The sequence below is a fragment of the Hevea brasiliensis genome, chromosome 12 (genome assembly GCF_030052815.1).
Source record: "Hevea brasiliensis isolate MT/VB/25A 57/8 chromosome 12, ASM3005281v1, whole genome shotgun sequence".
In the NCBI taxonomy this organism is placed as follows: Eukaryota; Viridiplantae; Streptophyta; class Magnoliopsida; order Malpighiales; family Euphorbiaceae; genus Hevea; species Hevea brasiliensis.
The window spans coordinates 31,718,815-31,733,906 of record NC_079504.1 but is presented as its reverse complement, the minus strand read 5'-3'; the positions used below and the strand labels follow the sequence as shown (position 1 = coordinate 31,733,906).

Sequence of the window (15,092 nt, the reverse complement as noted above, 5' to 3'; positions counted from 1 at the left end):
CAGGCTGTTCCAAATTTGACAAGTGAATGTGTTAAGATTTTGACGGTTGGAGCGCGAAAGGTATTTTTTAAAAAATATATATATTAGTTAGAAAGTGTTAAAAAATAATTTAAATTTAAATTTGATAAATTTTAATTATAAAAATATTAAAATAATAAATTTTTTTTTTCAAATTGTTTTTTGTAAAATCTAAAATGATGATTTTTCTTTTTTCCAGGAAAATAGTTTTGGGTTGGAAGCTCTATTCCAAATAGGCATTTCATCCCCATTCAATTTAAATATCCTCTAAGAGTCTGTCGTGTCTATATTCTGTCATCTTGGCAACGCCTGTGTTCTGGAAAGGACCAAGGACAATTAATTGTAACTTGACATGGTGAAGTATTGCATTTTCTCTACATAACCCTTAATTGTTGGTTGGGTTTTGACTAGGGATCAATTCCAAGCCTTCATTTTAAGGATGACTCTAATATGATCGGATTAAAACTCATTTGTTCTCTAGGCTATATTAATTGTTTGTGTGAATTATCTTATTGACAACCACCTAAAACCAAGCAAGACTTCAAGTAGGAACTGCTATCCTCATTCTTACCAGAAATCTTTCACCCAACGGATAGACTTGGATGATAAGAGAGGTTTGAGACGAATGTTTTTAAGCAACATCTTCATCAATTTGTTAAGAAACATGTAAGGATGCCAACATGAATCTTAAAACTTAGTAAAAAAGAAGTCAGGCACTTAATCATCTCTCTTCGACAACTATGAATCCAAATCAGGTATCTTTATCATCTTAGAAAGTTAGGCAAAGTTTAATAATCATTCTGCGACAACTATGGATATGAAATTAGTTACCTTTATCAATTAACATTATTTTGTATTCTAAGCTCGCAATGATCTGATCTGGAGCAGTAAAGTCTACCTTATTTTAACAGTTGGAACACTTCAGCCAAAGTTGAACATGCTTTGATTATAAGCCTATCAGCCTGGATTGGAGCTGGGGAACCTCCAAAGAAAAGCTTGTGACGGGCCTGCCTTCATATGAAAGAACATGGCAATTGCAACATCCTGATGTGAATGAAATTGGAACTCCTGCTGTGGGAGTCATGCCTGCAAATGGTTTTATGCCTTATAGTGATATATTAGATTTCAGTTCATCAAATGCTGGTACAGAGGTGTATGATGAGGACATGGTATCAACTCACTTACGTGGAGAAAATAACTGGACAAGGTATGATGGAAACAAATCTATTAGAGAGAAGGTTAAGTTTGCTAAGGAGCAAGGTCTTGGTGGGTATGACAAGAACTGGAACCTCTCAATTGAAGTCATCGCTTTTTTGCTGCCTACAATTCCTAAGTTCTTACTAACATAATTAAAATTGATGTTTGATCAATTTCATCTGATGACCAGCTTGTTATCTCATTCTCTAATCTACAGTGCTGCAAGTCTCCCTTTTCCTATAGATGGGCGCTACCGGCTAACCCCCTTCCCTCCCAACCCCACTTTGAATATATGTTTGTTTATTTTGCTCGATAGGATTTCATGTAAGATCAATGAACTCTGTTGTGTTATGACAATCTGTTTCTAGTTTGGTCTTTTAGGAGAGGGATCTGCCCTCCCTAAATTATTGTATTAATTATTTGAATTTGATGAATGAAATTCTTATATATTTTATACAAAAAAAATTAACATAATTAATAGGCAACAGTAGACATAGCCTAATGGTAATTACATATATGTTGAATCTTAGAGACCTAAATTCGATTTTATCATCCCCCACATGTGATAAAAAAAAACTACTATAATTAAACGCTACATCGATGATTTTTTTTATTATTTTATGAAACAGTGAAGTTATAAGTTTAAAGTCTAATGGAGTGAAATAAAACAATATATATATATATATAAAACCTTACCATTATATTTTCTTTTTTGTTTTTTTTGGTGAAGAAGATTTGTTATTGATTAGATCTGAATACAACACTCATGTATATAATTATCATTAATTATTACCCTCATGAGAATTAATAAGATTACAATTAGTTTCCTTAAATAATGATTAATGATGCGTCCTAAGAGCCAAAAGACATTTAAGAATGTTAGTTAAGGTGCTAAACGTTGTTGTCAAATAATTTTAAATTCTTATCTAGATTTGGTTTATTATGAATTTAATATATAAATATATGAGATCCATATATTTAATAAATAAATCTCATCATATATTTTATATCTTAGGTCGGTTTAGCAATAAAAATCAGTTCCTTTAAACCAGTTTTTGATATCACTTTTGACTGATTCTAAAAGGTTTTGCAGGTTTTCTGGCAGCTTAAAGTGCATGGGACAACAACAACTAGCTAGTTTCTGCAAAATTTGAGATGGGTTGAGTGATGATGCTGGGGAAATAAAAATTAATATTTGGGGACTAAAAATAAATATTAAAAAGAAATTAAATGAAATTTTAAAATAAAAAATATAAGAACTAAAATAAAAATATAAATATTAAGATATCAAAATTGAATAATATGAATCAAATTTACTTAGAAACGCAAAGGGCAAAACAAAAGTAAATTTATTGGAGGGGTAAATAGTAATTTTTTGAAAAGAATACACAAAATGTTATAAATAAATTTTAAATTTAAAAATTTTAGGGGACAAACAATATTTTTTTTCAGAAAATTATTAAATTTTATGGGAAAAATATAATTTTAAAACTTTTGGGGAGCCACAACCCCTTAACTAGTTTTGCCTCTACTGATGATCTACCTCTCAAGTCTTCTCTTTAAGTGTTTGTTTTATAATTTTTTAGGCAATGAGTTATGATGAATACTTGAATTTAAGACTTTATAATTTTTTTAATATTTTATTAATATATTAGAAATAACTATTAATTAAAATTTGACGTGAATAAGGAAATGATGGGCTTTTTTTAAATGTAACTTTTCTAACTCTTCTAACAGCCTCTATACAGAAATTGAGGTGAATTGCCAAATAAGAAAATGGTGGTTTACTTTTGGTCCTTATAAGCTAATTATACAAAGTATTTTAGTATGTTTCTCTCATTTAATTTCTAAAATTTTAATATATATTTTATTTAATATTCTTTTTAAGTTATTTTAATAATAAATATGATTATAATACTAAATACATTAATTACTTATCAGTTATTTATAAGCATTTTAATAAAATATACAATTATTTAAAATTTTAAATACTTATAAGCTCAAATTAACTTATAAGTATAGATGTTTATTAGGTAATTCTTATAAGCAAAGTCAAATACCCTCCAATGGCATAAATCTAATAGATCATTCTAATTTTAAAACTAAAATGACATTTATCTTAACTTATATGTTGATTAAAACAGCTTATAAAATTTAAAAATAAGTTAATCTATTTGTTTAAAGTATTTTTTGAGCTTATAAATTAAAAAAAAAATCAAATGGGATTAAGTTTGTATTTTGATTTTTATAAGTAAGTTTGACTAAATACTTGACCATATTACCCTTATTTAACTTTAAAATTTCACTATTAGCTACTTATAAATGCTTTAACCAAACATGTAATTGTTTAAAATTTTAAATGCTTATAAACTTAAATCAACTTATTAACTTATAAGCACAAGTGTTTATAAGCTAATTTTTATATATTAAATCAAACCCCCAATAACTGAGTTATTTATCTTTAGAGGGAGCCAAAGTAACATGATACATATATATATATACTTGTAACAAATTTTCAATCATAAAAATACATGTGTAATTTTATTTTTCACAAAGTTAGGGGGCCATGGCAACTCCCAGCCCCCTCCCCCTATCAGTGCAAACACCATCTAAATAATAGAAAGATTGAAAGATTTGAGTCTCACCCTCTATATAAAATAGTGGTGTTTGAGTAATTTACACAATCTTTCCCCAGGAAAACACTTTACTAATACTAATTTATCAACGTTGTAGACTTTTATGAGAGTAAATTTAACAATTGCACACAATTAAAAAAAAAAAAAAAAGATGATATTTAAATTTCCATTCATAACCATTTGCTTGAATTAATCTCTAATCAACCCTTAGGAAACTTGAAATTATACCATCTCCCAATCTTCAATATAATTCATCAAATAGTCCATGCCCTTGAAGCTGCAAAAAATGCTTTGTCAACATCACCATAATGAAAGCTATATAAAAAAAAAAAATTACTGAACAAGAAGGGAAATGAAGTAGGATTCTGAATTTACCTTGTGTTGAGATTTCCCACTCATCATCAAAGCTAATGGCCCAAAAAAAATACCCACGAAGCCCATGAGCCTTAGCAAATCCTATTTTAGTAGTGGTGGACACGGTATCATCATACCCAATCCATGTTGATCCAGCATATGAATATGTAGATACAGTTTCCGCATCATACACCACTGTTGCTCTATTCTTCTTGTTGAACTTCACCACCTCGGAAAAAATCAGCACACCGTCGTCTCCCGGGCCAACCCCGACCGCCGGGGCTCCGATTCCATTTACATTTGGGTCTTTGAGCTTCCAAGTCTTCCCATATAATGGCAGGCCCATAACAACCATGTGCTTAGGCATTCCGGCCCTTGTCCATGACGTAAGCCCATAGCTTGTGCTTATATTACTCTTTGGATCATACAATAAAGCTTGGGCTCCTGTGGCTGTTGTATCCCACGAACCGCGATAATCATAACACATTACATTAATCCAGTCCAAATTGTTTTTCATTGGTTCCACTGGAAACTTTCGGTATATCTCATCCCATAAGAACTCGACGGAAAAGTAAACGGCCGCCGTGAGCAGCAGAGGAGGCTTTTTTGTGGACTTAGCCTCCTTTTGGATAGCATCACGCCAATCTTTAAACAAATGGCCCAAGTCTTGCATCTCTTTTGGATCTTTAGGGAATTCCCAGTCAAGATCTAGCCCATCAAACCCAAATTTTCTTGCTACTTCGATAGCTGAATTTACGAACACCTGACGTGACTTTGCCTCTGATGCCATCCTAGCAAACATAGGAGGATCAGCTCCTCCTCCGCCAATAGAGATGAGGGTTTTCACCGGCGGATTTTTATGGTGAAGTGTGGTTGCAAAATTGAGAAGGAGAGCAGCAGTCGAATCGGGTATTTCGAACTTGAACGTAACATTATTTGGCATGAGAAAAGCATAGTAGATATGAGTGAATAAGCTTGTGTCTATGGCAGATGGTGGAAATGTTTCAGACCATGAAGGCCAATAAGCACCTTTGACTGCTGGCAGCGACGCCATGGCGCATCCTGAACCAGCGGTGATGGTCAAGAGGATAATAATTGAAAGGAAGTGTATAAATTTAAGGCTAGCCATTGCCAAGGATTCATCTAATGCAAAGTTCACGTGAGAATATATATAGGAAAAAATATCTAGATATTTATTTAAAGTGTATGTTGACATTTTTTTATAGACATGACATACATGGAGGTCTGCTGTTGGAATTAAAGTGCGTTTACTTTTTATTTTGCCTATTGATCACTATGATATCGAGTTATAATGTTGAATAAAACAATGATTTGGTCAGTAGTGGATTAGGTAAAGGATTAGTTTATCCAGAAACCATCACCTGCAGAGGCTGTGACCTATTCAAAGTTTGTGCCATAAAATATTAAAGATGGGTTTTTTATAATAATAATAATAATAATAATAATAATAATAATAATAATAAAATTTTAATCCTAAATAAATTCAAATTTAATATTTGCTTGCCATAGCTTTGAATATAAGAAAAAATGGAGCCTGTTTGTTTTGAAGAAGTTAGGTTTAGGTGAAAAATGATAATGATGAAAGAAAAAAAAGGAAAGAAAATTCAAAGAGAAATGGGAATTCTCTTGTACCATTCCAATTGTCTCAACACTAAATTCAACATGCTAAGTGAAAATATGAAATGAAATTTTCTAGAATAATTCAGGATTTTTAAAAACAAGTTCATGTTCAAATATTGAATTATATTTTCAATATATTTCCAACAAAGAAAGTGAAAAAAAAAATACACTTTAAAAAAAAAAACAATTTGCTGGAAAATTCTTAATAAGTAATTTTTGAATAAATTAATAATATATGTAAGAAATAGAGAAGTAGCCATCATGGACTAATTGTTTAGGCCAATTTGTTTAAGATAATCTTGACATTATATGCGATAATGCATAAGATAGAAACTTTCAAAACTAGTTAACATAGATGATATGAGACACAAGGAAACTTCCAAAAAATTGTTCTTAGGCCATTATTATTTATAATCATAATTAATAATATTATATGCATATCATGTGGAAGCTCTTAGCTTATGTCTTTTTGTGCTTGTCCTCCATCAGTGTTTGCTTGTGGAGAAACACTATGGAAAGTGAAGGGACAAGTGGAAGCTCCATCCATCAAATAAAATATTGGATGCTACATTATTCTTGCAAGTTGATAGAATCAATTTTAATTTTTATTATTTTAAAGAATAATTTTTTTAATATAATTGATTGCGATGGAAACTTGAACTAACTATAGACAACGATTTCTGTGCCACTTAACTAAAAATTATTGATTTTAAAGTTAAAATTTTAGTCTTTTATGTAATATTTGGAGAGGTTAAAGTATTCTGTAATATATTAATTTAGGAAGTAAAATGTAACTAAATTTTAAAATCTTATAAAATACCAATTTGCATCACAAATACACCTGTTGTTCTCAAGGAAAAATAGAAATGCAATATTTTACTTTGTGAGAAATTGTGAGAAAAGAATTTGGTAGGTGCATATTGGAGAAAAAATTACTTTTAATCACGTCCAACAGCAAAAAATTAGTGTTATTGCTGGTTCAACTATCAACAATAAGAGCGTTAAACCCACGAGAAAGAAACCGATAAGCTTTACTTCAGTGATATTGAACTCCTTTTCAGCGCTGTGAAGTTTAAGTTAAAAACGCAATTAGAGCCAAATGTACAAAAAAAATAATAAAAGAAAAAACAGTGATGTTAATATATGCTTAGAGAAGTATTATTAGTTCATTAGCCAAGCTTGAATTTATAACCGCCTCTATTATAATTAAAAAGTAAAAACTCTGCGGCTAAGTTACTAATCTAATGCTAAAATGATACAAGAATAACACTGTTAAATGATTTTTATGTGAACCATTTCTAATTTCTTCTTAAATCAATTCATATGATTGGTTCTTTTCTGCTCTTAATGTTGGAAATCTATAAAATGATGGAAATCAAAGTGGAGCTGAGCTTGACAGAGTTGTTAAAACTCTGAGCAAGAAAGGCATAAGAGAGCTCCTATAGTCAGATAACGCCATAAAGATTTGGTTATTGAGCAGAAAGCAATCACAACTCAGACCCCTCAGCTAAAGAAAGTGAATAGGTAGGACATGAATTCCACATCAATTACTTTGAAATAATCCTCATGAAGCATATCAATTCATGAGACAACACTAAGCCCATAGCAAAATAGCACTAATCCATTCCTCTTGCCTGACTAGAAAATTCAACTACTCATTTCAATCTAATGAAAAAGAAGAAATATCTGAAACAAGAACTAGTGAGATTCAGAGGAAAAAGGAACGAAATGATTTACCTGAATTCAAGAGTGAGTTGCATGTTCAATTTTTCTGCACAAGATGAAAACCCTAGATTGATGGAGGAGTGAAATCACACCACTTCCTCCCCAAAATCCTATGTTCATGGCCTCTGTCAGTTGCCACATTGCAAATTATCTCTAGTCCTAGGTTTTATTTACATTAAACTGAAATTATCTAGTTCATCCAATTTTAAGGCGAACCCTTTTTTCCTCTTTAAGACGGAAACCATTTTTTTCTAAAAAATTAACTATTATATTTGATCGAAACATAAACTGAAACCAAAATTCTATAGTTAGGTCTTAGTTCTCTAATACTGTTTAATTGCACATCCTCCAAGCCTTACTGCACGTTTGGCATCAACCAAAACTGTTTTTCAAGAAAAAAAAAAAAAACTTTTAGATATGCAGTTATAAAAAATAATTTAAAAAAAACTATTTTGTTATTTTAATATTCTAATAACTAAAATTTATCAAATTTAATTTTAAATTATTTTTTAATATTATCAAATGATATATTTTAAAAAAATATTTTTCTCAACATCAACTTCAACAGCAATATTAAACAAACAAATTGATTGATCTAACCCACCCAATAAGTTAATGTTAACCAAAGAAATCCACCAAACTAGGAATTAGAGTGAGAACAACCATATGCTTGGCTGAGCCAAAACTGAAATTGATAGTGCATTACATATAATTTCTTTAATATGAAAAGTTGCAAAAGAAAAGAAATATTGTTAGTAATTAGATTAATAATATTTAATTTCGATTAGAGCTCGAACTCAAAATCTTGTAATGTTAAAGATGACTCTAATACCATTGAATCAAAGATAATTGCTTTTAAAGTTAATAGTTTTAATCTTTATTGTATTATAATTGAAATGTATAATATTTTGAGAGATTAAAGTATTTATAATACATCAATTTAGGAAGTAAAATGTAATTAAGTTTAAAATCTTATAAAGTATAAATTTGCATCACAAATATACCTGTTCCTCTCAAGAAAAATAGATATGCAATATCTTACTTTCCATGTGAAAAGAATTTGGCAAGTGCATAAAGGAGAGAAAATGAATTTCAGTGATGTCTAAGAGAAGAAAATTAGTATTCTTGTTGGTCCAACTAGCAACAGCAAGAGTGTTAAAACCACAGGAAAGGGCAATGTTAATATATGCTTAAAGCAATATCACTAGTTCATTAGCCAAGTTTGATTAACCTCCTCTATTATAATTAAAAAGTAAAAACTCCACTGCTAAGTTGCTAATCTAATGCTAATATGATACAATAATAAAATTCTTAAATGACTTTTATGTGAACCATTTTTAATTTCTCCTGAGTTGGTAAAACTCTAAGCAGGAAAGCCATCCCCTAGCAGCTATAGCTCCAAAGAGAGATGTAGGATATTAACACTTGCTCTTCATGCTAAGGAGTTAAAAATTTATGGGAGTTTCAACCTCGGTTGAGGAGACTCTAATACAATCTTAGGCTGAGTCTAACCTAACATTAAAAGCTAATTCAAGTGCAGGGGCATGCTCAAGGTTTTATAAGATTTATATTACCCTTTTTCAAATTAATATGGAATATTAACAATATCTCAATTACCAATTAAGAAAGCTTCAATCCATAGCACCCAAAAGTTTTGGTAACCAAATTTTCAATATTTTCAAGTGATATACATTTAACTTTTTGCTAAAGAATTTTGGGGATTCAAGAGTGAGGTTTAAGATTTAGCATCGATACAGAAGAGCAGGTGTTAATATGTGATTATATTCCAAACACATTCTTTTATGCATCCATTTATAGTAAACAAGTGAAAGTGGAAAATTGTTATGTATCTCTAGTCCTAGGTTTTATTTAAATTAAACTAAAATTATCTAGTTCATCCAATTTTAACTCAAACCTTTTTTCTTCCTTTTAAGGGGGGAAACAAATTCTTTATAAAAAAATCATTGATGTTTTAATGTGTGTTTGGCATTCTGTTTTGAGGACCGAAACTGCTTTTCATGAAAAAAAATTTTAGATGCTGTTAAAAATAATTTTTGAAAAATTATTTTATTATTTTAGTATTTTAATATCTCAAACTTATTAAATTTAATTTTATTTTTTTAATATTATCTATTAATATATTTTAAAAATATTTTTTTAATCACAACTTTAACAACAATGGGTGATTATCTGACCTACCCAATAAGTTGGTGTTAACCAAAGAAATTAGGAATTAGAGTGAGGATGACCATATGCTGCGTTGAGCCAAAACTGAAATTGATATTGCATTAGATATAATTTCTTTAATATGAAAAGTTGCAAAAGAAAAGAAATAATGTTAGTCATTAGATTAATGATATTTAGTTTTCACTTAAACTCAAACTCAGGATCTCGTAATTTTAGAGATAACTCAAATACCATTGAATTAAATATAATTGATTTTAAGGTTAATAATTTTAGTCTTTATTGTATTATAATTGAAATATATAATATTTTAAGAGATTAAAGTATTTTATAATACATCAATTTGGGAAGTAAAATGTGATTAAGTTTTAAAATCTTATAAAATGCCAATTTGCATCACAAATATACCTTTTTTTTTTTGTAACATACATCTTGCATAAAAATGCCAAAAGGCCAAGAAAATTATTTTGGATCTAAAGAATACAACAGGATAGAAAGGAGGACCAAACTGTGAAGTTGGTAACAAGCCCAAAGAAACAATTCAACCCAAACCTAGCCAAAACCCTACCCACTAATTAGAACCTTTCTCAACATAGAAACCTTATGTATACAAGAGAGATCTAATCCAAAACTACATGCTACAGGCCACCACCAGGAGGCTTACCACCAATAGAAGATGAACAATGATCGAAGCCAACCAACGACTCTAGCATTGCAAGGAGCAACCCAAAGTCCACCATCATCGCGCAACAACCCAAACAACATCAGTCTCCCATCATTCCTGACAGACCACAAAGCACAGCTATACAGTGACAAGAGGAAGATGCCACAAAGTTCTTTGGCATTCAAATGCCATTAGGAAGACCTTTCTAGTTGTAGTGTAGAAGCAAAATCCAGAGATGCGTAACAGCCAACACAAATGAGCCCTCTCGTCACTCAGAGCAATCCTTTAGACTTATATGACCACAAATATACCTGTTGCTCTTAGGAAAAATAGGTATGCAACATCTTGCTTTCCATAATCCATTTATGTGAAAAGAATTTGGCAAGTGCATGATGGAGAGAAAATGATTTTTACTCATGTCCAAGAGAAGAAAATTAGTGTTATTACTGGTCCAACTAGTGATAACAAAAGTGTTAAAACTACAAGAAAGAGCAATGTTAATATATGCTTAAAGCAGTATTATTAGTTCATTAGCCAAGTTTGAATTTATAGCATCCTCTGTTATAATTAAAAAGTAAAAACTCCACTTCTAAGTTGCTAATCTAATGCTAATACGATACATTAATAACATTCTTAAATGATTTTTATGTGAACCATTTTTAATTTCTCCATACAATTCATATGATTGGTTCTTTTCTGCTCTTGGTGTTAGAAGTCTAAAAAAAAATTTTGATGGAAAATCTAAGTGGAGATGAGCTTGATGGAGTTGCTAAAATCCCAAGCAGGAAAGGCATCCCCAAGCAGCCACAGCTTCAAAGAGAGATGTGAGATATTAACACAACCTCCTCTTGCTAGAGGAGTTAAACACTTATGGGAGGTCCAACCTCGGTTGGAGAGGCTCTGATACAATCTTAGGCCAAGCCTAACTCAACATCAAAAACTAATTCAAGGGCAGAGGTGTGCTCAAGACTTTATAAGAGACACGTTACTCCTATTCCAAATCAATGTGTAATATTAATGAAAACTGAATTACCAAATAGGAAAGCTTCAATCCGTAGCACCCAATAGTTTTGGTAACCAAATTTTCAATATTTTCAAGTGATATACATTTAACCTTTTGCTAAGAATTTTGGGGATTCAAGAGTGAGGTTTAAGATTGAGCATCAACACAGAAAAGCAGGTGTTGATATATGATTCTATTCCAAACTCATTTTTTTATGCTTCCACTTATAATAAACAAGTGAAAGTGGCAAATACATAGAAGAAAAAGAAAAGCCAAGTATGAATTTCAACTAACAAAGATTATAGTATGATGCTCCATCTTCCTGGTTTTCAATTGTAAATGCAACATAGTGATCAATTTTTCTTAACAGGTTTTTATTGTTGGTGATAATAAAACACAAATTTCTTTGGAAAATGCAGGCACAGGATTTGTTGTAATTTGTCATCAAGTAGCTTAAAAGTTTCATTTCAAAAGAATTGACTTTCTTACCTTCTCCTTGGTCTCATAATTCAAAGGAGAGGATAATAAACACTCCAAAGGTTTCAATTCAATTTTCAAATTGTTAAATTTGTGTTCCAGTTTCTCATAATTCAATTATAACAGGCTGAAGATTTTTTTTATTTTTATTTTTATTTTTATTTTTTTTACAATATGCTCTAATTGGGACTCAAATTCAAGATCTCTCAGCTTTGACTCTAGTACTACTGAGCTAAATAGATAAATTAATTTATCCATTAATACTGAGATTTTCCACTCATCATCATAGCTAAGAGCCCAAAAGATATACCCACGAATTCAAGGGCCTGAGCAAACCCTATTTTAGTAGTGGTGGACAAGGCATCATCATACCCAATCCATGATGATCGAGCATATGAATATGTGGATACAGTTTCCACATCATATATCATTGTTGCTCAATTCTCTACTTCACCACCTCGGCAAAAGTCAGCACACCTTTGTCTCCGGGGCCAACTCCGACCACCGGTGCTCCAATTCCGTTTACATTTTGGTCTTCGAGCTTCCAAGTCATCCCAAACAATGGCAAACCCATAACAACCATGTGTCAAGGCATTCCGGCCCTAATCCATGACTTAAGACCATAGCTTGTAGTCAGAGCCAGAAATTTAATTTAGGGGAGTTCAATTAAAATATGTTATTTGTTAAATAAATTAAAATTGACAAGAAAATTTTTCATAAAACTTAATACGTTATTACAATTAATTTATAATAACAAAATTAAACACTTTAATTTTTTTTTTAACAAAATTGACTTACTAAAAATTAAATAGAACTGTTGTTAATTCAAAAATATAATAAATATTTTATATTATGAATTACTACAACAGCCTAAAATTGAAAAATTTATCTAATTTATCTCAAATCTATTTTTTTCAAAATAATAATGAAAAGCAAATTTAATAAAAAAAATATAAAAAGTTATTTTAACCATCCTAATTTTAGATATGTTTTATCACACACTCTCTCTCTCTCACACACACAAACAGATATGGAATTAGGAATCTATCATTTGAGGGGAGGGAATAAATATTAATAAGAAACAAATGAAATTTTTATAAAAATATAGGAACTAAAATAAAAATATAAAATATTAAGATATCAAAATTAAACTATGGATGGAATTTACACAAGGATAAAAATATTGGGGGGACGAACAATAATTTTGTAAAAAACCCCTAAAATCTTAATTTTAAAAATTGTAGAGGGTGTACAGTCTTTTTATTTTTGAAAAAAATACATCAAATTTATGGGTAATTTTTTAATTTTAGAAACTTGAGAGGGGCATGGCCCCTTATTTCCAAGTAGTTCTGCCCTTAAATTAAAACTTACTTTAACGACATGGTATGAACTATTTTGTTGATAGATTATAAAGTGAGAAACTAATTTGTTTGATTTTGATAATATATGGATTAAATTATATACTTCATAAAATATTAAGTATTAAAATGTAAATTATCCTATAAAATATTTATTTTTAAAAAATTATCACTATACCCCTAAAAATTTTTTAAATTTCAGGGGGGCATTGGGCCCCCCTTCGCTTGAACCTCCCTCTGTCCCTGCTTGTACTTATATTAGTCTTTGGAACATACAATGCAGCTTGGGCCCCCGGGGATGTAGTGTCCCATGAACCATGATAATCACAACACATTGCATTAATCCAGTCCAAGTTTTCCCTTATCGGTACCATTGGGAATTTCCGTTACGTTTCAGCCCATAAGAACTCGACGGAAAAGTACACAATAGCCGTGAGCAATAGTGGAGGCCTTTTTTTGTGAACTTAGCCTCCTTTTGGATGGCATCAGGCCATTCTTTAAACAAAAACCCAGGTCTTGCATCTCTTTTGGGTCCTTAGGGGATTCCCAGTCAAGATCCAGCCCATCAAACCCAAATTTTCTTGCTACTTCAATAGCTGAATTTATGAACACCTTACATGACTTTGCCTTTGATGCCATCCTAGCAAACCGCCGAGGATCAGTGCCTCCTCCGCCAATAGAGATGAGGGTTTTCATTGGATGATTTTTACGATGAAGGGTAGTTGCAAAATCAAGGAGGAGAGCGGCAGTCGAATCGGGTATTTCAAACTTGAACGTGACATTATTTGGCATGAGAAAAGCATAGTATATATGAGTGAACAAACTTGTGTCTATGGCAGAAGGTGGAAAAGTTTCAGATGACGAAGGCTAATAAGCACCTTTGATTGCCCATGGCGACGCCGTGACGCATCCTGATCCGGTGGTGATGGTCAAGAGGACAATAAATGAAAGGAAGTGTATAAATTTATGGCCAGCCATTGCCTAAGATTTGTTAAATGCATAGTTTGTATGAGAATATATATAAGAAAAAAATATCTAGATGTTTATTAAAGTAGATGTTGACATTTTCTTTTGGACATACATATATGGAGTTGAAGTGAGTTTAGTTTTATTTTGGCTATTGACCGGGGACGGAGGGAGGTTAGAGCCAAGGGGGCATTTGGACCCTTGAAATTTTAAAAATTTTTAGGGGTATAGTAATAATTTTTTAAAAATAAATATTTTATAAGATAATTTACATTTTAATATTTAATATTTTATGAAGTATATAATTTAATTTTTATATTATCAAAATTAAACAAATTAGTTTTTTACTTTATAGTTCATTAACAAAATAGTTTATACCATATCATTAAAGAAAGTTTTAATTCAATGACAGAACTACTTGGAGATAAGAGGCATTCTCCCTAGAAGTTTATAAAATTAAAAAATTACCCATAAATTTAATGTATTTTTTTCAAAAAAAAAAAAACTATTTACCCTTGACAATTTTTAAAATCAAAATTTTAGTGTTTTTTTACAAAATTATTATTTGTCCCTCCAATATTTTTATCTTTGTGTAAATTCCATACATAGTTTAATTTTGATATCTTAATATTTTATATTTTTATATTAGTACCTATATTTTTATAAAAATTTCATTTGTTTCTTATTAATATTTATTCCCTCCCCTCAAATGATAGATTCCTAGTTCCACATCTATTTCAATTGAAATAATTAAATTTCTATCATTTTAATGAAGCTGACAACTTAATCATTGTATTTTCAAAAACAAATAGTTTCTCACTTTTTAAATTATATATTTACATATATCCACTAGACATATGTAAGTGTGA

The 15,092-nt window shown here is 30.5% G+C and overlaps 1 protein-coding gene and 1 pseudogene across 1 annotated transcript; both read right to left on the bottom strand.

Annotated features, from left to right (window-relative positions):
- Positions 1-3,717: 3,717 nt before the first annotated feature.
- Positions 3,718-5,365, bottom strand: LOC110651197 (class V chitinase CHIT5b). Its single transcript, XM_021806458.2, has 2 exons — positions 4,227-5,365; positions 3,718-4,128 (listed from the first exon to the last, which is right to left on the bottom strand). The coding sequence occupies exons 1-2, from the start codon at positions 5,332-5,334 to the stop codon at positions 4,106-4,108; spliced, it is 1,131 nt and encodes a 376-aa protein (XP_021662150.2). The 5' UTR covers positions 5,335-5,365; the 3' UTR covers positions 3,718-4,105.
- A 5,050-nt stretch (positions 5,366-10,415) lies between these two features.
- Positions 10,416-14,235, bottom strand: LOC110651198 (class V chitinase CHIT5b-like; annotated as a pseudogene).
- Between the last annotated feature and the right edge of the window lie 857 nt (positions 14,236-15,092).